The 26,397-nt window shown below is 41.1% G+C and overlaps 1 protein-coding gene across 3 annotated transcripts in view; it reads right to left on the reverse strand.

Annotated features, from left to right (window-relative positions):
• Positions 1 to 9,542: 9,542 nt before the first annotated feature.
• Positions 9,543 to 26,397, reverse strand: part of LSAMP (limbic system associated membrane protein) — a 650,386-nt gene continuing 633,531 nt past the window's right edge. For 2 of the 3 annotated variants that reach the window (XM_060298097.1, XM_030857094.2), the window contains one exon: positions 9,543 to 17,641. In XM_060298097.1, the coding sequence (XP_060154080.1) occupies positions 17,544 to 17,641 (98 nt within the window). In that variant the 3' untranslated portion in view covers positions 9,543 to 17,543. Of the gene's footprint in view, positions 17,642 to 24,827; positions 24,861 to 26,397 lie in introns of all 3 variants that reach the window. The other variant, XM_060298096.1, reaches the window with a different exon arrangement.

Consider the following 26,397-nt stretch of genomic DNA (forward strand, 5'->3'; position numbering starts at 1 on the left):
AGCTACAAGGAGCCTGTAGGTTGACAGGTGGCGTTACCGCCACCTGTCGTCCAGTTCTCCAAACTGTCACTGCTCACAGCCGCACTAGCAGGGCAGGGCTGCTCGCCTGGCTGGCCCCTGTGGGCTGCAAATCAATCTTCTCCTGACCTGGCGACAGGGGTGAAACGTCCAGCTACCAGGGGAGGGGACTAGAGGCAGCGCGAATGGGTGCGGGGGCCACAGGGGCCCAGACTGAGGGCAGCAAACAATTACGTCGGTGACACGCACGACTGCGGGGGCGCCCAGCGGGCTCGCCCAGCTCTGCCTCTTTTCCTTCCCTTATCAGAGGCAGCGTGACTCACGCCTTTGTTTCTGGAAATGATATATCTGTACTAGCCCGAGGCGGAATTCACCCCGCCCGCACTCATCAGGAATCGCTTGCTTATTCGCAGCGCCCAGCTGTGCTCGCCCGAGAGGCGACCTTCCGAGCCCGCCTCCCCGAGCACTCTGGGGTGTGCTCGGCGGGGGCGCTCGGCCGTGGGAGCGCACCTCTGTCCCCTCGTGGCGGGTGCGAGCATCGCAAGCAGCGCCTACCGTACCGCCCACCTGCAGCCCCCGTCATCTCTGGGTGATTCTCAAAGGGAGCATTTTTACAGCTCCATTCAGCTGCTGGGCATAGGAGATGTGGTTCTCAGGTTAATTACTAATGAATGAGAAGGATGTGTGTGTGAAGGAGGGAGAGAGAGAGAGAGTGATAGAAACTATAAGAGCATGTTTGTGACAGGATAATGGAGAGGAGAGAAAGGAATAGAAAGAATGAAGGAAATTAAGAAGCGAGAGAGGCAAAGTGACAGTGATGTGGGAATAGAATGACAGCAAAGGATGCAGAAAGAACGCGGGGAGCAACAGTTTGATGGGGAATGGGAGGGGACTTATGCATGAAAAAGAGGGGAGGATTTGACATCTGTGAGAGGTAAAGTTTCATTCTGGTGAAGTGAACCTTGTGAACATTTCAATATACTTCTCTCCTATTTTACATCCCATTTTGTTTGGCAGCTGCTAGAAATGAGTTTCCATTTTTCTGTCTTGTTTTAGTATTCTCATGTCTCCCACATCACTAGATCATTAGAGGCAGAAACAATTATGTCATACATTCCTGTCTGACAGAACCCCAGGTGCATGCGGGCTTATTAACGCCCGCCTTGCCCAGCGCCATCAGCCACATCTGCTTTTGTTATCTGATCCAGGTTTCATGCTCACTCTCTCTCCACTGACCTCTATGGGCTAGCTTGTCCTTTGGGAAATAGACCAGTAGCTGCTCAGAATCCAAATGTACATGACAAACACTCTTGAAAAGGCTTCTGCCACCTACTCATCGACAAACAAAGCAAAGCCCAACAGCAACATATACTTTCAAAAATGAGTTCTTTTGAATCATATCTGTAACTCCTGACCTAATCCCTTTCATATTCTCTAGAAGTACAAAAGAAGAAGGGAGATTTTGCGAGGTCTATGCTAGCTATAGCTTGTACAAGCGGTGGGAAGGTTGAAAGGGATTTTCCCTATCCCAGTCTCAGTTACTATTTTGCCAACATTACCCAATCTTGTTCCAGATTTGGGGGATGGGGGTCACATTTAGAAAGACTGGATAGGATGATTAAAAACTATTTTGGCAGGAGATAAATCAATGCATATGGGCGTGGGCAGAGATGTCCAAACTCACTCACCACAACAAATGGTCTCATGAAAATGTCTTGGTCAATACAGCTTATTTTGCCATGTGAGGAGTGGTTGTCTATCTGTATGATTGAATGGTGGGGCAGGGGGGAGGATGGCCATCTCATGGTCACTCAGAGGGAGCTCTCAGCAGGGTGGCCATCTTGGTGTTTGACCCTTACTCTGGAACATGCTGGGGACATTCTAGGAATGCACTTTGGAGATAAAATATTTCTCATTGAGCTTAATGGATTGTGATGCAGATAAGAAATAGGAAGAGAAAAATGTTTTGGGCCCTCAAAGTGCAAACACTTTTTGTAATATGGTTATTTTCAAATGGGGAGACATATTACTCTTGTCTCAACTTTTGAGGGTCAAAATATGCTCCCCAGAGCCAAGGCAAGATAACACTGTAGAGAAGCATGTTTTTCAGAACCGTAGGTTTTTCAAAGCCATAGGTTTTTCAGAAACAGTCAATGATATACCTTCACATCATTAAATAATTGTTTAGTTATCTTCCTAATATTTGAACATTTACATTTCACTTCCTCGGTTTCCTTTTCACTCCTTTTTGACAGCTCTTTCTGCTTGAATCTGCTTAGTGCATTTTCTTACCATCCTCTATCAGAGATTCAGCCAAGGATCTCATACTTTAACTGGGTTTCATTGAAGCTGTGACAAGCTGAGTCTACAGTAGTGGTCAACGCATGCTTCTCAGTTCCATGCTCAGTGCTGTGCCATAATGAGAGCTAGTCTCACAGAATTCAGATGAATCTGTGGATCTGTGCTGTGGAGCTGGGGTGGGTCCCTCTCTAACTGTATTTTCTATTGAGAGTGGAAATGTAGTGTGTGTGTGTGTGTGTGTGTGTGTGTGTGTAGAGTCTCACAGTATGTATATTACCCCCCCACACACACACATACATACTAATGTTTCTTACACTTATCCCCAAATTTACCACTTTATAAGCCTCAGTGGTTTGCCTTCAGATTTGGAGTGAGAGTAGAAATACGTGTCCCTATAGTAATTGTCACCCTAGGGTTGAAAAGTAAAAACATTTATCAAAATCTCACATGGACCAATAAGCTTGCTCTCTGCATTGGATTGTTGAGACTACCGAAACAAAATGCCACATACTGGTGACTTAATCAACAGAAATTAATTTTCTCATAGTTCTGGAGGCTAGAAGTCCAAGATCAAAGTGCCAGCTGGGTTGAGGCTCTCCTTGGCTTGCAAATGGCCATGTATTTGCTGTGTCCTTATATGCTCTTTTTCCTGTGTGTTTGCATCCCTGGTGTCTCTTCTTTTTATAAGGACACCATTCATATTGGATTAGGGCCCCACCCTTATGACCTCATTTAACTTTGATTACCTCTTTAAAGGCGTTATCTCCAAACAGAGTCATATTCTAAGGTTCTGGAGGGCCAGGGTGGGGGTGTGGGGGGTGGTTTAGAGCTTCAACTATGAATTTTGAGGGACCACTATTCAGCCCATAATCCCCTCCAAACAGATTCACATGGGCTAGGGAAGCTGGCCACTGAGTGTCCTCTTCCAGTTTCCACAGGGAGAGAGGTCTGTAATGGAAACCACACTAATATTAGACCAGAAGGCCTAGAGATCAGGACCTGGGGTGCCACTATTCAGCCAGCTGTGTAACATTGGCCAGGCAGTTAATTTTCTGAGGCTTAGTTTTCTTATCTATGAAACATGGACTAACTCTTACTGTCCCACCATTAATTTTCATTGCATTTATTATTACTATTTGGGCCCTGGGATAACTACGTAAAGAAGTTCTGTGAAATGATATATGCTGCTTCAATATATAGTACTTTTACAGTGAATCTTCCAACTGATACCTTTCCTTTGTGCTCAGAGATAGAGTTTGTGGTTATGAGTGGTGCCTGTGGAGGTGTACAGATCTGAGTTTGGATTCCAGTCTATTCACTTCCTTTGGGCCATCATTTAATTTTGAAAGATTCAGTTTCTTTCTATATACCATGAGACTAATAGTATAAACAATCTCACAGAATTCGTATGATGATTCGAGAAAATAATACATACAAAATGTGTGGGCTTGAAAATTGTTTATTTATCACCACTGTCAACAATGTGTTTCTGTAAAGTCTTTCCCTTGCGCTTTCCCACACCACCTTAACCTCCAAATGGAGTTCAGCCTTACTCTTGATTTGGGGTTCCTGAATAATCTTTATGACACCCTTTTGTGCCAATGACAGCGATTTGTTCTTCACTAGGTTTTCTCTCCTCTTCCTCCTTTCCCCTAACCAGCTCTCAGGGGGATGGAGCTCTGTGCCTTTGTAAAGATGGAAAAAGCATTCATGAGTTTTCTTTTCAGACTCATCTCCTCTTCGTTAGAGCAATCCCATGTCATATCACACACGAGCGTCATACCCATTTCTTCCAATAGGCAGTGTTGATTTGCTGCCACAACTTCATCTCACATAACAGTCTTCTGAAAAGCTACCCCTTCTATTTATAAACTGTGCTCACAGGCCCATCTTTTAGGGATCCCAGTTCGACTTGGACTCAGCTCTAGCCATTCATAGTCTGTTTGGCCAAATGACAGGACTCTGATGTGGGACTCGAGGGACATTGTTCCAGCTAATGATTAAGAACTCTCCAGACAATAGGGGCTTCTTAGACAATGGGTGAATTTCCAGGATGTCCGGCCCCCTTCCAAGAAGGAGGGAGATAACAAAATGTAAAAAAGGTGTCTGTCAAAGACCAATCAGACAGCTGGGGAGAAGGAGGGAGATAACAAAATGTAAAAAAGGTGTCTGTCAAAGACCAATCAGGCAGCTGGGGACAAGTTCCCTCTCTGGTCCGAGCCTAAGCCGGGACCAATCAGCAGGAGAACACAACCAAATCTATAATTTACATACGGGGAAGTGGGAACCTATAAAACTGACATATTCGCGCCCAAAAGGGTTCCTTCTTCGACCTCCTGCGTGAGGACCAAGGAACCCCGGTGCACCGGCCTTCAATAAACCTCTTGCGTTTTGCATCGACTTCCGACTCTTGTTGTTTCCTGGGCGAGTCGAAACTCCTAGGAGACCGCGCAGGTCTAACACTGAAAGAGTCATTAAAATGCCATATTTGCATCATGAAAGGAGTGACTTATAAATCACTGTCAAATATCTTCTTTCCAGCCAGAAACTGACAGAAACTCCAACGGACATGAGCTTGCCCTCAGGGAGCAAGTGAATAATTAAGCATGGTGCCTGGCCCACTATAGCCTCTTCATGAAAACCAAATAGCACAGTATTTGGCATTTGTGTTTTCACACCTCTCCAGAGTTTTTTTCTACCACTCGCACTGAACAACTTGTTGATTACTGAGCAGTAACCTTGCATTGGTAGCTGCCACCCCCTTCTGCATGAGTCTCCCTTTTCAGGTTGAATTTTGTACCGTGTCAACAAATGGTAGCTTTCTCTCTCCACCTCATCTGGCCATGGATGTCTTCATTAGCTCTCCTTTCTTCTCATCAGCACATCACACAAGCCAATCTCCATTTAGTTCCTTTGTTATTTATGTGATGATGTTTTAGGGCGTATTTATTTCAAAAAGGATAATGTATTTAGCAAATGTTATATATGCAGGAAGTTTTAAGTGGGACTAAATGCAGCAATTAATGTTAATGAGTCTGCTGTTAACATGTAATATTCTTGGTGTTATAATCATGCATCACCGGATGTGGAGCTCAGTTTATTCAACAGATGCTGATCTTAATGGCTACATTCTCTTCCCATGGATAAGTTAACTTTAGTTAAACGTACCATTAGAAATAACCATTTAAAATGTTAATGAAAACAGAGACTGTATCCACCAGGAATTTTTGTTTTAACCTCTGCTTTATTACTTCTTATTTTCAAAAGGACTTTGGGAAGGTGAGGAGCTTATTTCCTGTTTAAGGTGCTTTAAACAGGAAAAAAAGAAAAGGAAAGCTCAGTTCATTGTAGTTCAGAGGCAGTGTATATAGGCAAGGGCAACAAAAAAGGATTCACAGGAAGGTCAGTATCACAGCAGCCCGGGGACTGCAGGCCTACATTGTTAACACTAACCATACTTGGAAACTAACTCTCCTGTGTTTGCATTTTTCTGTTTTCTTTTCAATGTTCATTTAGGATGTGAGGCAGAACTGGGTAATTGGGGTTCATGGTAGTTCAACTAGTTGATACCCAACTATCTTGTCTTCCTGAAAATACCATTATTCCATCACAAATTAGGATCAAAGAGGGAAAAATACCAGGATGTTGCTACTTAGGAATAAGGATCTGATCCTTCCCGAATGTCAAGAAGCCTGGTTTGGGCTTTCTTACAGGAAGATGGAATTTGTATAACAAAGGATTAATGGATTCCCAGGGAGAGCTCTGTACCTTTCTCCATTGTATCACTAGTCATGCCCTGAGACACATTCTCCAGGTCTCAGAACATGGCTGCATGGTGACTGGGGGTAGGGTAGAGGGATGTCTGTGTCTTGGGAGAGCCCATGTGTATTTAATGGGAATGACTTAGGCCTCCTCTCGACTCACTGTCTTTTTAACTGGGCTACATAGCTCTCCAAGCCTGGCTAAATCAGTGCAGGGCAGTGTAACTGGTAGAGGCTGGGGAAGGGCTGCGTGGGGAGGGATTGGCCAGACCTGGGGAGCACAAAGTGCACAATCCAGCTCCCTTGCTTGTAGGAAGTGACTCCAGCCAGAAGGAATTTTCAGCCTTCCCCTGGCGAGTCCTCTTGGTTCTGGGAGCTTTTGTTCTCTTTTTTCTTTCAGAATTTACTCAAATAATAATGTATCTGGGTGAACTGATGCTACTTGAAGGCTACGCAATCTCAGAATTGCTGGCTCAGATCTTGAGAGTTTACATATTAAGGCAAAAACTCAGTAGTGCAAGTTAGGCTAATCATCTAGGAGCCAGAAAATAAGAGAAGGGTAGAGAGGCATGTTCATAGTCCAAGGATTTGAAGTCGAAGTGTGTTAACAGAATAGAGGTCTATGGGTGGAGCCTGTGGTTGCCGCCGTGCTTCTTCCATTGACCATTGCCTGGGAGCTTCTGCTGACTCTTAAGCTGGAGCAGCTTGGGGCTACAACTGTACCATTTCTCTTAACCGGATCAGCATCCTTCCCCATTCCTGGGTTTCTGATCAGGATCTACCTCTGATATTTGCTCCCATTAGTAGGAACATCTTCTCCAGGCACACAGAACCTAAGGTAGAGGTTCTTTGGGGAATAGGAGCCTTTGCTACTAGATCAGCGGATGTCTAGTTTGATCTGGGAGGCTAGACAGGGGCAGGGTGAGCAGGTGGAAATGACACAAAGTAAAGATAACATGGCCAGTCAAAATTTCACACTATCTTAATGAGGGAAAACTTAATGTCTTGTTTTAAAATACATGCCAAGTCAGCCAGCACCTTCTCATTGAGAACGGTTGGGTCTATGAGAGATGGTTCAGTTAGATGATGCACCCCCACCATGCATGTTCTCCCATACAACTCCCAGGGTCCGCTATAGATCCTCAATAGTTTGAGATTCTTTGGTCAGGAAATAGCTTTGACTAATGGAAATCTACCCCAACTGGCCAGTCTCCAGTCTAGCGAGTATAAGAGAACAACTTAGGTAGGAGAGTGGAAAGAGGACCTTTTTGTCTTCACAGCAAAGACCATTAAGACTTCAGTCTTGGGATTATGGGCAGCCAAGTTTTCCATATTTGTGTAACAGTTTTGTGTATATGTAAGGGAGGGATCTGCCTTTTGTTCCAAAGATTTAAAGTCAGACATCTTCCACAGCTGTGGTGAGGTTATAGTGATTGGTAGAAAAGAATTCCACATGGAGTAAATTTGTCGGTTGCATTAAACACAACTCAATTCTATTTTGAAAAATGTTTGCTAAGCCATTAGCCTTTCATCGTGCTAGATGTGAAAGAATCACAAGGGTGGAAAAGACATGGTCCTTTCCTTAAGAGATCACAGACTCACCTTCTTCCTAATCTCACCTACTGTTTTGGACATACTTCTAAATAGATGGGTATAAAGGGAGTAGAAAATTGGGGTATACAAGAAGGAATTTCTTCTGAGCCACCAGTGATAGCAAAGCCTCAAGCTGGTGTTAATTTTTTAACCCTGAAGCTTCCGAGGCTTAAAGGAAATAAAATCTCAAGCCAGCTGGGGACAATGCTAATTGAGACTCAGGTGGGTTTTCACAAGATTTGTAATGGGAGGGACATAATAAAGACTTTGGCTAGCCTTTGCCCACAGTTCCTGGGAGGTAACCTCTAAATCCTTGGAATTTTCTAAGTAATAGGAGTTTCTTTGTTATTTCATGTCGGGCCCCCTTGGACCACACTTGATAGTTTAGCTAATGAGGGGACTCACGGTGGGCCCCTAGAGAGTTTATGTTAACAAGATGACTAAAGACGGACCGCCATGTGTTTAGAGCACTGGGGCTCTGAGTCACGTGGTGGTGATATCAGCCTGACATCTTGTCAGGGGAGGAAGCCTGGAAGTTTGAGTTCAGCTGTGTAGCCAGTGATTCAATCAATCATGCCTAAGCAATGAAACTCCAGTAAGACCTCTGGGCACCACAGCTTGGGTGGGTAACTGTGCATTGTCACCCATCAGTGTGTTTGAAGGGTAATGTGTTCTGACTCCACAGGTAAAGGACAATGGAAATTTCATGTTGGGACTCGCTCAGACCTCCCCCTACTCGTCTCTCCCTCTGGCTGATTCTGATTTGTATCTTTTTGTATAATAAAACTGTGATCATAAGTATTACAGTTTCCTGAGTTCTGTGAGTCATTCTAGAAACTATTAAATCTGAGAGGTGAGTGGGAACCCCTGAATTTGTAGCCAGCTGATCAGAAATGGGGGGGCCTGAATTTGTGGCTGGTGTCTGATGTGAGGGCTGTCTTACTTGAGAACTATGTCTTTAACCTTGAGTTTGGCAAACTCATTGAAGAAGGCACTTTCAAGAGTTTTATATAAAATTCAAATTTGGGGAGATTGGGCCCTTAAACTATCTCTTTGAACCGGAGGGGAGAGGAGGTTTTGCTTCTGTCCGAGACCCTTTGCTGATTATTGAAGGCGATCATGAGTGCTCATTCCCTCACCCTCTCCCCCAGCCACCCACCCTGATTTGGGATCAGTTCTCTTATTTTTTTCTGACCCAGTTTGGCAGCTCAAACTTCAGACCCTCCCAATCACTTCTGATGCACAATTAGTCAACCTCACCTCTTCGAATTGCTTATTTCTCATTTCCTCCTGCTATGTCCTGTCTATCCTGGGCAATGCTATGGGGATTCTATAGAGATTCTGAAAACGTATTGTGAAGGTAACAGCTCTCAGCAAGAATAGAGAACAAACTGCTTATTTAATAAGTTTAAAAAAAAAAAGTGGCTTTAGAAGGTAATTTATTTCCTCCTACTGCTACCAGGTTGGAACTTATTAAAACTCAACCTTAAAGATAACCCCTATTATGGAGATATACTCCCTAATGATTTTTGGTATCATGTCCTAAGGTCTCACTCAAGTCTAACAATCAAAAATTCTTAATGCTTTATCTGTAGCTTTTCAATGGTAATTTCTGCTTATTTCTTATGAGTCCTTGAGGGAGAAAAAGAAAAAATTTTCAGAGACTCTCTTTGCTTAGATGAAGACAATTACTGTAAATACCACATTACCTTCTGTGATAGAAGAGACACTGATAGAGGGCCTGCAAGTGATTCTTCCGTGTGTGGTCCACCCCTTCTTCACATAGTTTTCATTATCATTGGCTTCATTTCCTATCTTATTCATGAAAAACTTCCAAGAAGCAGTGCAGTCAACCATGAGATCACTGACTCAGGTCAATAAAGACACATCTCCTTTTCACGTTTATTTCATTTTGTTTTAAGATCACAGAAGAGCAGAGCATTCATAAGTGTAAAGTAACAGAACAGAGAAACAGAATTTAAATACATTTAAAAAGAAAAGGAAAAAAGCTTTTTTTAATTTTAATTTTTTTTTTTTAACACACACTACGCTTTTTATTTTCCTTCACAGAGCTAGTATCCAGGGGGAAAAAAAATCCACCCAATAAACAAATATAAAAAAGCCTTGAACAACAAAAAACCCAAACAGAAAAATGGCCATGAGTTTCTGTCATCAAGGAAAGTTTTGTTTATGTCTAGAGGGATGAAAAAAGGAATATACTCATATATATATATATTTATATGTATATAACACTGTTAATAAGGAGAATTCTAACCAAGAGCAGAATTTATACACCCTTCAATAGAGCAGTGAGAAGGAAGGTGGAAGGGGAAGGAAGCTGGAGGTTTTCTCCCATGCTTCTCTCCTTCTGTAATTTCCTCACTTTACCCTTTTCCCACTCCCAGTAAACACTTAGGGAGCAGAACTTGGCTGTAATTCACCAGGATGAACCTTTAACATTCTCTGGTGAAGAGCAAAGACTCAGGGAAGTGAGTTTTTTTTTTTTAAAAAGGCTCCAGATAGCTTAGAATTACTGCCGTATGCCAGGAAGCTAGTGGTTCCAAGGGCTTTCTTCATTTGCAAGAAGCAGATTTTTACTCTGTACCTGGCTTTACATAGAGAGGGCTTGTTCAGAGAAGAACATAGCTGTGGGAGTTGCCCAGGAGCATCACTCAAAAAGAGGCACCTCTGAAATCACCCTGGAAATGGGGAGTTGTCTCGTGGGCAGGTCATTTTCCCACTTAAAGGGAGTTTCATACATACTCTAAGCACATTGTAAATCCTTATCTATCTAAAGTGATACTAATGCTGGGAAGTTATGAATAATCCCTGCTTTTCAGTGCACAGGAGACTCGGATTCTTTCTGTTCTCTTAAGCAATGAATGAAAAGCTACCATTGGACAGATGCTAAGTTGAGCATCTAGCATAGCATGGGGCTATACTTTGTTGGGTCAAGACAGGAGCAGCTGTGCTCAATCCATCCAGAACATGGCACACGGTAATTCCTCATTAATCGTCTGAGAAACCATCCTCTCTACTTATGCTCTGCTCAGAGTACTTAACTTTCACATTTGATTTTGGCCTTCACAACTCTTACTATATTCAGCTCTATAACCTGCTAAAATGTGTTTATTTTTGTCCTATTTTCAACTTGTCTTTTTAAAATGGTCCTGATTTGTACTTTTTGAAAATGAGGTTTGTTTTCTCTCCATCCATTTACTTGACTACAGAGCCTATAAGTCAAGTTTAGGGAAACTTATGCCATGAGAAGTTCCTTCCAAAACAAAATATATTATCTTGTTCATTTCTCATAGAACAGCCTTTGAATCTGCCTGGGACCACATGCTTATGGTCACCAGCACAAGCAAAGAGTTTTCAAGGACAACCATTTACTATCATGAGGCACTTGGCCCAGGATGAGAAACAACTGTTTCCCTTCACATGCACAACTTCCTCACTTATTACATGCCTAATACCTAATCTGGCTATTTTCTCCCTATGAAAGATGATTAGAATATAGTTCAACAGTTAGATTTTATCATATTTTAACTAAGGAAACAACTCCAGCTCTCTCAATGTCAGCAGCATAATTTGAATGTGTCCCTTCTCTACATTGTTAAGAAGTTTTGATCAGAAGAGAATTATACAACCAGTCCAGGGACCCTGTATTCTAGAAAGTTTTGGCTTTGGAGATGAAGATGTTGGCATGATGGTTCTGAGAAGTGAAGATCAAACTAGATCAAAGTGATCAAACCAGAGATGACAAATAGCTGCTTAGAATGATGAGGTGGGCACAGCTCTACAGGAGGATTAAATTCTTATTCAGAATCAGAGAATTTAGAGAAGACTGAAGTTTTAGAGATGTCATTCAAATTTCTCACTTTCCAGATGAGAAAACCAAGACTCAGAAAGTTTAACTAATTTATCTAAGGTCACATGGCTTGCTTATAGTACAGACCCAGGGCTAGGACCCAATTTTCCTGACTCCCAATCCACCTTCCACCTACCTCACTTTATAAAGTTGTCATTTATATTGGGTAGAGGAGAGTACTTTAAGCGTAATATTAATTTGACCTAAATTTCTTTTGATAACCGTCTTTGCAGAAAATTCATGTGGTCCCTGTAGTGATCTCTTTGATGACTATTTATGTATCAGCTGTGCAGATTGCAGAAGACATGTATATGTCATTCTGTTAAACACAACAGACACTTCAAAAAGACTTCAAGAGAACGTGCCTGAGAGAGATACTCCCGATCAAAATGACTCTGTCCTCATTTGCAACAGTCAGGATAGATATATAGAAAATAGATCTACCAGAGTAAGCAAGAGTAGTTCTTTCCTAGGGTGATTTAGCAAGATATTTCTCAAGGATATAACATATTTTTTTAACACCCCTCAATTTCTTAGGATTGAGATGACAAAGAAGCTCTCCCAATGACTTTGTTGGATGGAAAATAAAAACTGAATAATATTTTGCTCATCAAGGTATAGGTAACTTACTTTCCTTGGAGCTGTTGAAATGAGACTTCTTAGGTGGTAAGTAAGAGGTAAAGAAGACACTTGAGAGTTGATGTAACAGACACATGAGCGCTTAGAAGTCCGTCCTTCCTGTCTCTCCATTTCCCTTGCTCTGGGGTCAGGTGAGAAAACTGTGGCAACAGTTGGGAGAGACCCCACTTAGGTCCTGAAGGAACAAAGAGGTGGCCTCCTGTGACCTGATCAGGATGTGAACCTTTAACAGTTCTGTGGGTCTGCTTCCTTTTGCTGAGACAACCTCATGTTTGGGCAATTAGTCATCCTTCCCATTCTGACCTGTGACATGCTTTGGCTTTTATTTATTTTTATTTAATTTTTTTTTTCCTTTCAGATTCATAGGTTTAGCTGAACTTGCGCCCTGCATGAAAAATGAAGTTTACATAGTTTATATTATGTACATAAACTACTGATTTACACATGATTGGTGCCTAATTTATTAATCAGCACACAGTATGTAAATGCGCTGAAGGGAAATCAAGATTTTAAAATAAGTTTTCCATGATATCCATAAACATTTACGCTGGTGTAAATGCTAAACCTACCCCTAACATTAACACCAGCTTGCTTGCCAACAGGAAAGTCATGTGCGTTGCTGGGTGAAGAAAAATTCTTTCTTGAATATCAGTTGGCCACGTTTAACAACATAGCTGCAAATGAGAATAGTTTACTTCTCTTCTACTCTATGCACATAAATGTAAACTCCATTTTGCCTTTAGTGAGACGTTTACAGATATTATGCCAACCGCTCTGGAAAATTTACACCACTGGAGCAAATGCAGTCTTTGGAGAAGAAATATTTTAAACACTTAAGTAAAGGAGCCTTCCTAAATTGGATTTGCATTTCTTAACTCAGGGTTTTTATCTAACAATTTTTGTGGTGTGTTTAATATTTGTCTTCAAAATAGTAATAGTTTTTGTAGGTCAGGTATAGCATTGCACTTATATTTCTATTAAAAAAAAAGATAGTTATTAGGAACCAAGACTAAATACAGGCTGAAAGGTTTAAAGTTGAAGAGAAAAATAAGGCCATGGTTATTCCCATGGAACATGGTCCATAAGCAAATTCCTTTTAAACAAATCATTACAAAGTAGAAAAACGGGGCTCCATGTCTTTCTAAATGAAGCATAGCTCTTTTTTTAAAACCAAATTCAGTACTTTTCTTCCTTTTAACTTTAAATCATTATTCTAGATTTGTTTTATAATACATACAATATTGTAAATATAGCATCTGTAAAGATAAGATTTAAAAAAAATACATACACATATATATTATTTTTCCACAAATAATTCAAGACCTGCAAAAAACAAAATGGGAAATTCTGGGACACAAGCCAACAGAAGCAGTCAAACCACAACTAACCTGGGGATGGAATCTATGATTCTGGAACGGTTAAGAAGCTAATAACTTAGTAGGTAATAACTCAGAAACAGTTTCATGCTGAGGAGTTTAGTTTTTGTGTGCAAAGGAGGTAAGTCCATTTTTGGAGGAGAAACAGACTTTTGTTTCTGTCCTCCAAGAACATGAAAATCACGAGTACTTTTACAAGGTCTCTATGAATAGCCCCAATTGTCTGAAGATGTAGTAAAAAAATGCTCAGGGCAAGGGTGACATCTGTCTGATTTGGAAGAGAAGGCAAAGGTCAATGGGACAATTCCTCCCAGCGGAAAATGAAAGGACTTTTCCCTAAGCCTTAGTTCTTTTACAGCAGAGGGATTTTATGTCTCAAAACTAGTAAGACGGTTCCTCCAACAAGGCAAAACGTTCTGGTGAACAATTGCACAGAGGATATAATTCTGCAATTGTAAAACCTAGGACAGTTTTCATTCTTCAGGAACTGCCCTTGGTCAAGGTCATTTCCGCTTTAGTTAAGTGCAAATCAGGTCTAAGGATTTTATTCTATGAATGGTAGAGTTTTACTTTGCATACAAAGGACATTAAATATATTAGCCATTCAGTTTAATTGATGTATTTCACTCCTTTCAGTATACTGCTTCCAACCAGTTGGTTCTTTTCATTGTAGGGTTTCAAGCTTTGATTACCAATGGACAAAATTCTTGAAGAGATTTATCACACTGTGATGAACTAAATTCCAAGAAGTCCCATGTTTAAACTTACTCTCTTGGTGTCAGTTCTCTGGCTTCTACCTTTTTCCTGACCTTTCTCCAAACTACGTTTTCTTCCATTTTTCACATTGTTTAAAAACATCCTCAAACCTCTGAGGTTTCTGGGGTCAATGATTGCTCTGAAACAGGAGACAGGACAAAATACCCAGATCTTACCAGAGATATAAGCAAACACCACAATATTCAATACATGTTTAATTATGTTTAATATACGGACGATCATAATAAAACTCAGGGAACAAATGGTGCCGACATGGCAAAGACATGCCTTTCAATGGATAATCTCCTTCCATAACGCCAAGACCTTGTCCTTAGGATAAGGTAGAGACAATAAGAAATCTAGGTGTATGATTAAATTCTGTGACGTGCCATGGGGATCTGTTCCTGAAATTGATACTAATCAGAATTAACTCCTATTACTTTTCTCTTCTTATATATCTTTAAATTAGCATGCACTCCACTACAGCTTCCACTTAAGGATGAGGCTGACTCTTCAATATATGGGAAATATTGATCATCAAGGATGATAAGCTTTTATTCCTGCACTAAGAAGACTAAACTGTTAGGGAAATCCCTGATTGTCAATAACTTGATGCTGCATAGGAATATGGCTCGCCTTCTCTATACTTTAGTAGCTACCACCTTGGATAAGAATGTCAGCCCTACGTCAGGATCTGCGACAAATACTTTTACCCACCACCAAGCCCAATGTGTCCTTCTATTTCATGTCTAAACTGCAAAATCATAAAAGAAGTCTGGTGCTAAGCTTTTAAAACAAACAACAGAATTCCCTAGCAGAGATTAAGATTACTGCTCAACAAGGAGATCGTTACCTTCAAAGATGAGATTCATTGCAAAGAGCCTTCAATTAATAAAATCTATTAAGATAAATTTCATATTTATTTAATTTTTCTTTCTTCCTTCCTGCCCTCTTTCCTTCCATCCTCCCTCTTTTTTCCTTTTTCTTTCTCCCTCCCTGTCTTTCTGTTTCTTCCTCCCTTCCTTCCTTCCCTTTCTGATTTACAGTTATGAAGTTTCCTGTTTTACATCACATAACAGCTATTTCCCAGGTTCTAAGACTTGGTGAGGTACCATATTTGGCCCTGCTGAAATACATTCAATTATGACCTCAGTAACAATCCTCTCTCCTTTCACTAACTGAGCCATTTCCAATGCCTCCTACCTAAGTGAAAGCAATGGTTGGTTTCCTGACAAAGATATCTACACACAGAGAGCCAGATCTCTCTGTAAGGCTTTTCCTAAGAAAATCCTTCTGGTGTGGTGGTGATGCCAAGCTTTGTGGTATGTATGTAAGTTTTGCCTAAATGATTACAAGTTTCTCAGCTCTTCTGGTTAAGAACTCACATTTCAGTGTTAATGGCAAGATGGCTCTTGTAGATGTAAACTTAAACACTATATCCCCCACTGTATCTTTTTCAGGAGACTAGAAGCCAAGACTGAGCAGGAAAGATGGAATATAATGCCGTTCCCAGTGGAGTGGCCAGCCCTAAGATAATGATGGAATACTGTGAACAGTGGTGCTGCAAACACCATCAGTGGGTGAGAAGGGAGATGATGTGGACCACCAAAGTATTAGCCTAAAACACCAGGACAGAGAGCTGCAAAGGAGCACAAGGAGGGGGTCCTTTTTGTTATGGCTAGTGCTTTGTATTGGGGCTGTGATAGTATTTCTACCATATGAGTAGGGACCTGGGCACCTGTACTTCTCCCGCCTTGCTTATGCTCACTGTATTTTATCTGAAATAGGGGAAATCTCTGCTCAGGGAAATCCACGGGGCAAATGCAGTGTTATTTGAAGATTGGACAGGGGGCAAACCAGGGCTGCTTAGGATCTCCACATGGCTCTTCATCCTTTCATTAGGACTTAACACTTGGAGACCTTCCTGCTTCTGGGAATTTGCTCCACACATGCTACTCATTCCTGTGGCACAGCAGGACCAAGAGTCTGCAAAAAGCCAGGAAATACATGAATCCCTCAGACGCGGGAAACAAGAGTGAAGTCGGTCAACCTTCTCTCTTAGGTCACCTCATACGCATCACTGATTCTTTTTGCTGTTTGCTCACCCCATCAATAGTAGGCACTTTCACTGACAGTGATAATCTGAGTGACTCTGGACTGGGTTCTGACGACTGCACTGGGAGGAAGATGAGGTTCTGCCCGGAGGCGGGGCCCAGCTTGGGCTGATACACACAGGTCCTGTGACAGCCGTGGATGGGGGAGCAGCTCTGCGCCTGGCCTCCTTCCCATCACGGCCCCAGCCCCTTGTCACAGCCGCATCTCAAGATTACGATGAGCGACAGTATCTACAGCACAATGAGTCTATGTACACATGGACCGTTCCCTCGGCATGCTTTAGAGAGAGGCGCACGCGCTCACACACACGTACACCCACGTTGAGAGCGAGAAACAGCGCGCGCGCGCAGTGGAGAGAATTAGAGTGGCGCTTCCTAGCATCTGCGGCGTGACCAGTGCTGGGGGGGTGGGCGGGGGAGAGTGAAGGGAAGCGGCGGGGGGAGGATAAAGGGGGCATATCCCGGACAGATGTGGGGGAGATAGAGCACACTGGAGGGAAAGGAGATGGTCTTAAAAGTTGGAGAGAGAGTGGAGGCAGGAAAGCCAGGTAAGGCTCAGGGCAGGACTTCATTGATAGTCTGAATGGCTATGAGTCAGCTCAAATAAAAATCAGAATAAAATGATGATGGAAGTATAAACACCAAAGGCAAGACCTGCAAGACAGTATTTTTTCTTTCCCCACAAGTGAAAAAAGATGAAGGAAGGATAAAGTGTGTGTGTGCGTGTGTGTGTGTGTGTGTGTGTGTGTGTGTGGCGGTGGTGGTGGAGGGTTAATATCCATCTGGTACTTCTTCAGTTGTCTTATTATTACAACATTGGATCTCTTTACCATGATGGAGTCTTTACACAGTATACATTTGCTTAGAAATACACATTTCTTGGTAGAACTTTTCCCACCCTGAATTATACGTCAGTTTTTATTGATGGACTTTAAAATTGTTTTAAATGTTGTATTTTCTTCTTCGTTTTCTTATTTTCCCTTTCATTTATAAACACACAAAGTTGTGAAATAAACGTTCTCCCCCCATCTCGCTCTCTCTCTCTCTCGCTCTGTATCCTGTGTGACGCATTTTTGTGTGTTTTTTTTATTATTATTTTTAAACTTTTATTCTGTTAACATTTGCTGAGAAGGCAGAGCAGAGATGCTGCCAGCAGCCACAGTGGTACGGCCAGACTGATGGATCCGTTTATTCCTCTCACCGACCCAGGTCCTGCAGTGCAAAAGAGAGAGAGAAAAGAGAATGGTTACATCTGGCCCACTCTATGTCACAGCTCACAGCTGACTGTGTCAGAGGTAAGACTGGGCCATGTACCAGCATCTCAAAGTCAGGGCACTTATATGCAGCCCAAGAAGGGCTCACGATCTTTTCTAAATCCTTCTCCTTGAGCTATAAGTATTTTAAGGGTTATCTTGTGTGATGGAGGAGTGGCCTCCTCTTTGCCCAACTTCATCCTGCATGCCCTGCTCTGCACAGCACTGCGATGCCAGCACTCATTAAGATTCCAAGCATTGGTGAGTGTCCTTCAGCAGCCAGACACGGGCTCCTCCAGCTGATTCATCACAGCATCTCCATCAATAAACATGGAACCAATCTGTGACTCTCTCCTTTCTCGGGGGGAAGCAGCAATTATTTATTTGTTAATGGGGAGGGGAATTGTTTCAAAGTAACATTTATGGCTGGGTGGCACCTTAGCTGCAAGGCAGAAATAAGTCAACTCATTGTGGAATCTTAAGCAGCAGCAGGGGGTCATCTGGTTCAAAGTCTTCATTTGACACTTTAAAAATAAAAACTAAAGACAATAACAACAAAAACAAAAAAGCCTAGCAAGGCAGGTCCAAACCAGAAGCAGAACTGAGGCTTGAACTTGCCCAGAATTCATCCTGGAGGGACCGTCTGTGGGTTTCCCAGTGCCACCTGAGTTTTTCCCAATGTGGACACCATTTGGAGGATGTGGGTGTAGGAATGGAGAGGAAAGTGGGGAAGGGATTTGTGTGCTGACACAAAGAGAATTGAGGCAGTAAATGTAGGTCCAAAGAGCTTGTCTCCTATGCTTTGCCTGTTGCATTTTCTCCTTTTATATAGTTCTGTTCATTTAGATTCATTACAAGAGAAAAATAGTAGTATTTTTCACACCAAAGACTTTTGAATTTAAGACTGTATGCTTACCAGAGGTAAACCCACACACATATGGTCACCTTATCTTTGATAAAGGAGGCAAGAATATACAATGGAGAAAAGACAGCCTCTTCAATAAGTGGTGCTGGGAAAACTGAACAGCTACATGTAAAAGAATGAAATTAGAACACTCTCTAACACCACACACAAAAATAAACTCAAAATGGATTAAAGACCTAAATGTAAGGCCAGACACTATAAAACGCTTAGAGGAAAACACAGGCAGAACACTCTATGACATAAATCACAGCAAGATCCTTTTTGACCCACCTCCTAGAGAAATGGAAATAAAAACAAAAATAAACGAATGGGACCTAATGAAACTTCAAAGCTTTTGCACAGCAAAGGACACCATAAACAAGACCAAAAGACAACCCTCAGAATGGGAGAAAATATTTGCAAATGAAGCAACTGACAAAGGATTAATCTCCAAAATTTACAAGCAGCTCATGCAGCTCAATAACAAAGAAACAAACAACCCAATCCAAAAATGGGCAGAAGACCTAAATAGACATTTCTCCAAAGAAGATATACAGATTGCCAACAAACACATGAAAGGATGCTCAACATCATTAATCATTAGAGAAATGCAAATCAAAACTACAATGAGATATCATCTCACACGGGTCAGAATGGCCATCATCAAAAAATCTAGAAACAATAAATGCTGGAGAGGGTGTGGAGAAAAGGGAACACTCTTGCACTGTTGGTGGGAATGTAAATTGATACAGCCACTATGGAGAACAGTATGGAGGTTCCTTAAAAAACTAAAAATAGAACTACCATATGACCCAGCAATCCCACTACTGGGCATATACCCTCAGAAAACCATAATTCAAAAAGAGTCATGTACCACAATGTTCATTGCAGCTCTAATTACAATAGCCAAGACATGGAAGCAACCTAAGTGTCCATCGACAGAGGAATGGATAAAGAAGATGTGGCACATATATACAATGGAATATTACTCAGCCATAAAAAGAAATGAAATTGAGTTATTTGTAGTGAGGTGGATGGACCTAGAGTCTGTCATACAGAGTGAAGTAAGTCAGAGAAAAACAAATACCGTATGCTAACAAATATATATGGAATCTTTATAAAAAAAAAAAAGGTTCTGAAGAACCTAGGGGCAGGACAGGAATAAAGACACAGATGTAGAGAATGGACTTGAGGACATGGGGAGGGGGAAGGGTAAGCTGGGACAAAGTGAGAGAGTGGCATGGACATATATACATTATCAAATGTAAAATGGATGGCTAGTGGGAAGCAGCTGCATAGCACAGGGAGATCAGCTCGGTGCTTTGTGACCACCTAGAGGGGTGGGTTAGGGAGGGTGGGAGGGAGATGTAAGAGGGAGGGTATTTGGGGATATATGTATACGTATAGCTGATTCACTTTGTTTTACAGCAGAAACTAACACAACATTGTAAAGCAATTATACTCCAATAAAGATGTTAAAAAAATTAAAATAAATTTTAAAAAAAGACTGTATGCTTAGACAATGACATTCAAAAGAGAAATTGGTGTCACTGTAATTATGTGTCACTTGGAAGTTTTGAGGGCACATACGGAGATCAATACATGTGAATGAGTGTGTGTGTGTTTAAACCTATGATGGTTTGCAAATGCAATGGAAGCATTCTCTGGTATGTAAACGTTTCCAAAACTGTCTACAAACATACCAGATCAGATGTAAAATAACACGGAAAATGTTGAACTCAAAAATGTTTTCTTATCTATGTTTTATGTGAATAATAATAGGAACAACAACAACCAAATACAACCAAGGAACAATTATGTAGCAGTTCTTACAAGTACTGTTATAAATGCTTTACAGATACAAGCACACAAGCATGTTATGAGGCAGGTACTCTAGTGAACCCTGTTTTACAGTGAGATAAGGGAGGCACAGAGAGGTTAAATCCATCGCACAAGTTTACACAGCTAGTAAGCAGAGGAGCTGGGGATCCCCCAGGTGGCTGGCTCCAGAGACTTCACCTGTCACCACTGCACAGTGAGGTTACACAGTGAAGGGGTGCTGGTGAGTCCCTTGTCAAATATTCGGCAAATAAAATCTGGGTTTGTTTAAAACAGTAGCCCAGAACAACGAAAACAACAGGAAGGCATCCATTATCTTTGAAAAAATGATTTTCATTAGAAGATTTTTTTACTAGAATGCCTTCTTGAGAATATTAAAAATATCCCCTAATATAAAAATATGAATATATACAAAGTTTGAACAGCATAGTTCCAGGATAAAATGAGTGTTATTATATGTTTATCTATGGAAACACAGAATAAACAATGTAAATATTCAATCGATTTAATTTTTCTGAATGGCTGTAGGATCCTATTAATAAAAGGCACTGTAGCTACCTTCAGGTTCACGCTTTTCGTGAGGAATTAAGGTTCAGGAAGATTTTACATCCTGCACAAAGCACCTGATTAGTCATTGTTGACCAGGCCCTAGTGTTCTGAGTCTTAACTCAATGTTCTTCCTAATTCATCTCCCCCCATCCCATTCTTTCTGGCCTTTTGGGACCTTTCAGCTCCTTTAACGGTAACTCCCCAGGGCTTCTGGCACGATGGCAATGTGTTTCCCTATCATTTTAATTCCTCTTTAGGCTTTAGACGTCATGAGCTCTGTGGCACATTTGTTTGGATTAGTGTGTCAGTGATGCTTCCAAAACAAAGTCTACACGCAAGTTGAGGCCATACGGGGTTAAGCAAGAATGATTTTTGTTTTGCCCTAGGGATAGTATGAAAACAGAAAGTTTTCAGAAAGACTCAATTCTGCCTATTAATCTCATTTTTAGTGCTGGGACAGGCTAGATTATCTTTCAGACGTCTTGGAGTTGAGTGGTACCTGGGGGAGTCTGAAAAGTCTAGTGTTACCATTTTATTTGAAGGGTAGTAAATATTTGAAAAAACAAAAATGCCATCATTGAAAAATATATATGCATATATGAACCTAGATAAACATTTCATATATAACGCTCTTGCTAATGTATGTACACACATATATATGCAGATACCAAGAGAAGTATATTTGTTATATGCATACTTATATATACACATATGTTGTAGGTCTTTTAATACACATAATTGAAAATTCACTGTTACTTTCACATGCTATTCTATGTTATACATAGGGAATCCCAGTACAACTGTGCTAATAATCTTTAATTTTATCTCTAATAAAATTATTATTACATAGTTGAAATGTATTTTGTGGATCTGTTAAAGATATTTTCATCTCTATCAATTACTATTCATTAAGCGCTCTCATATAGCTGTTTGATGTGCTTATATGACTTCCTCTTTTCATAATTGGTTTTGAGAAAAAATAAATAGGCTTGAAAAAGTACAAGGGTAAACGGGTGATAGTTGTGGAACCAACACAAATGTGTGTGCAATTCCAGACATGTACATGACTGCATAGGAGACTATTTCAGTTAATGGCTATTTCAGGGAAGAGTAATCAGCAAAATCATTAATTATGTTTTAGTTCATAGTTATGAAATTTCTGCTTATTTGTGGAAATGCAAATAATAAATCTTATTTCCCACGCCAGATGGCCACACTCAGCAAGTGCTTTTATATACTGACAGATATAATGAAAGCAAGAGTCTGCAAACATAAATTAGCCTTAAGAATAGATGCGCAAATAGAACCACAATTCAAAAATTGCTACATGTTTTTCATGTAACAGACAAAAATCATATCTTGGTATTTAGCCACATCCTATATGTGTATATGTGTTTATCTAGGAAACATTCAATAAGCAGTAGCATTATCATTATTGTTATTAACTCTAGAAGTCTGGATTACAGAAAGGCATGAAATACCTCAATCAAAGGCATTGGTTTGTGAACCGGATCAAGGCTTTTAATGTTTGACCTGAAGGTGTGAAATTTAGCTGCCGCAGGATTGGGAATCTTGAGTCAACACACCAGGTCAAGGTTCTCAGCCCCAGGCCAGGATGAGAGGTGAGACTCTGTATCAGGGTCGAAGCCGGACCACACTTTGCCATGACAATGCTTATCAAAGGGAATTTGTGATTAAGGGCAAGATGGATAAAACATCCTGAAATTTCGGGATCTGAGAATTTGGGGGCAAGTCTTTACCTTACAAATCTGATGCAGGATGCTAAACCAACTGATTTGTCTTTCAGTAAAATCTCAAGGAAAGGACAAGGTGATCTTTCAGCACCTGCTTTAGAGAGCGTGTGCTTGGAGACACTTTGTGATTCAATGTGGCCAACATTTCTGTTGCTTCTCCTGAATACTTTGAGCTTTTTTCCAGGATTTGGGACCAGATTTATTCAAAATAATCATTAACCACACCCTCAGTGATCACTGGGCATTCCTTCCAGCCACTAAGGTGTCCAGGTCATTTATAATTGTATTCCTGTACATAGTTCAGCCATACAAGAAAAGAAGGGCCAGATGAGTTTCAGTTTGAATTCTTCTTAGAATTACTAAGGATTGACTGACTAAAAAGAAAACAAAAATATAAATGATATACAAAACAACTGTTAAGCAAAGGAGAAAAATAATCTCCTAAATGTCTCAGTATCTAGAGGCCCAGACTGAGGCCCCCCTCAGTGTCCTGGGAGCCATGTTTAAAGGGAAAAAGACTGACTTTGGCGCCACCTGCTTTCCGCTCTCCGCCAGTACAGCTTTCTCTGCGTGAATGAATCCACTGGAGATGACAGTCTATAATTTCCAGGCTGGGGCAGATTGGAAGAGGGGATATATTAATATTTTCTTTGACCCGTGTGTCTTAGAATTAAATTTGGGTTCCTTCTCCATAATTCTTTATGCATTAGCTCCTCTTTCTATAAAGTGAGTCTTGGGTAAGGCTGAAGTATTCTCACAGTGAAGTGGGATTATCATATTTTTTCCATCAAAACAGCATCAAATATTTTGACTTGAAAAATTTTGAAATTTTAGGCCACTACTTAGAATTTCTTTGAATGACACGAGGAATTTTTCTCGTTGGTCTTTGAAAAAAAAAATCCTATGCCCTATTTTTCCCTCCACACCAAAGCTCTGTGGTATCACTACGTTCTACTAACACCAGCTACTTAAGATTCAAATGTAATTGATAATAATGGCATTGGAGAGGGAAGAAGGGCTGAAGAGAATGGTAGTTTATATTTCTTGCCCCAAATAATCTTGGTCCTATGTACATATTTTTGGTCACCTCTTCCCTGCTGCATTCTGTGAGGACTTGCTAGCACTGGTCATACACAAGGTGCTGGACCTTTCCTGGGTGTAACCAACAAAGTGTCCACAATCTCTGAGGTGCTTCACTGGTAGGCTCTAAGTACCACAAGAACAGGTTCTCACTATTGAGAATGATCTTGGTAGTCTCATCCCCTTTGAAACTCAGAGAAGAAGACATCTTCATAGGAGACAATTACCAATCCAAGTGGGTGACCATGAAGATTTATGGAGGGTGGTGTCTGCTAAACAGATTTTTCCATGACTCTGGTCTGGGGACAGACACCGTTAGGGATTTCTGTTGGTTTTGTGAAGATGACACCTCAGAATTGGCAAATTGTTTGAATCTTAGGGTCCATATCCTGAAGCTTTGAACTGATGGCACTGTCTTTGTAGGGGAAAGTATACAATTTATATGCCACGTGGCTGACGAAGTTATGTGGGGCAGGTGGAGGGCACAAAATACTGGGATATCCCAGCAGCCCGGGTATAGTGTAGCAGGGTGAGGGTATATGAAGACCTGGGAGAACGCTCAGGCAGGAGGAGATATTAAATGCTCAAGTGCTTCGTTTTAGGAGACCCTGTTCTATCTCCTTTAGCAATATATCTACTTGAACAGCCAACAAGGGATGGTAAAGTTGACTCTCTGGCTCTTCTGAGAGCCCTGTCATTGGGCAGTGAACGTTTCCCAAAGTGCAGCTCTGCAAGAATTAACCATGGGCACTTAAGAAAAGTGGGAGGGGGAATAACTTGCTCAGTTCCAGAGATTTAAAAATGAATAGCTTTCAAAAGCAATATTGGGGTCATGGGTTGGATCAGGGGCTGTTTTTCGCAAATGAGAAAGTTTACAATTTGGGAAAAAGAGTAGCAAATGTGTTATGGAAATTATTATCACAGATTATTGAAATGAACTAAAGTGTATAAGGCCCCGATGCATTGCTGTAGAATCTTAATTTTAACATACAGAAGGTAATCAGAAATAAGAACCATACCTTTTTGCTTGAAGTGCATGGTGGTGCCAATTTCTAAAAGGGAAACATTTAGCAAAATAAAAACAGGTAAAAAGTTCTGCATCAATTGAGAACAAGCACAAAGGTAGTCTGGTACTCTCCACTGAAAGCAGCATGAGAGGAAGGGTGGGAAGAACACTCTCAGAGGAACATATATGGGTAGAGATGGAAAGAAAGGCACATGGAAAGAGACTGTTTTGTTGGAACAAATGTTGTGCAGTTGGAGGTGGCAAAAAACAATTTGCAACTACGAATACTTGATGTAACATGTGATGTGCGCAGACAAGTACAAGAACTCTGAGTATGACATGTAAAAGTACACTTGACCGCAATTTAGGGGAATGATAGGATGTGTCTGGCCCCCGACCGCATTCTACCATATTGCTCCCGGTTTGCTTTCCTCAAGCCAATTGCCTTTCTTCCTTCGCCTTTCTTCCTTTTCTTCTAATACACTCGATCCATTCCAACTTTCAAACCTTTGCACTTGCTGTTTCGTCTGCTTGGAGTGTTCCTCCCCAGACCTCTGCCTGGCCTACTCAGTCACTTCATTCAGGTTTCTGCTGAAATGTCAACAACTCAGGAAGGATTTCTCTCATCACCTTCTCAAAAATGGTATCCTCTGTTACTTCCTATTATTTTACCCTGATTTACTAATATTAAGAGCACCGATCACTACTTGGCATCATGTCATACACTTACTTATTTGCTTGTTCAGAGTTGATCTCCTCTGTTAGAACATATGTGCCACGAAGGCAGCGACAGTGCATGTCTTGTCAACCATTGTATCCCTGGGGCCTAGATAAGAGCCCGGCATGCAGCAGGTACTCAATAAATATTTGTCGAGTGTATAAATAAATCTCAGGGTTGGAAGAGCTTCTATAGGTCAAATACTTGCCTTCCCTTTTAAGTATCCTTATCAATTAAACCACAGTACTTAGATCTCTAGGAGTAAATATGGAACATTTCCATAGGATACTTTGAATCTCAGGACCAGCTGAATGACTGCTCAGATATAGGAGCCCAAACCATGGCTGTTGGATAGGGATTTTCTTCTCTTTGAAGATCAGCATGTAGCCCTGCATCCCTGAATGGTATGCTTTCACTAAGTGACTTGGACTCTCAAGCCAAAGAGATGATTTTGATTTGGACATCCAGTCTCCTCACTGTCCTGCTTGAAACTTGTTTATGCTTTCTTATGGCTTCCGGGATAAAGGCTAACATCCCTAGCATGACATCCATGGCTCTGCCCTTTCACCCCTCCAGCCTCATTAATGTTTATCATCTCTGCATTCCAGCCCACAAGCCGTCTTGATGCTCCATGGTACCATGTTTTTTCTGCTGTGGGGCCTATGGCTTAATGATATCTCTGCTAGGAATCCCACTCGTCATTCAAACTTCAGTTACAGATTCCACAGAGATGTCTTCCTTTGACTCCTTGGTAAAATTATGTCCCTTTGTTATAAGCTCTGTTCTCCTTCATAACACTCATCTCAGTTTTAATTTCAAATGCATTTGTCTGAGGTTTTGATTAATGCTTACCTTCACTAGTGAA

The sequence above is a fragment of the Globicephala melas genome, chromosome 4 (assembly GCF_963455315.2).
Source record: "Globicephala melas chromosome 4, mGloMel1.2, whole genome shotgun sequence".
Taxonomy (NCBI): Eukaryota; Metazoa; Chordata; class Mammalia; order Artiodactyla; family Delphinidae; genus Globicephala; species Globicephala melas.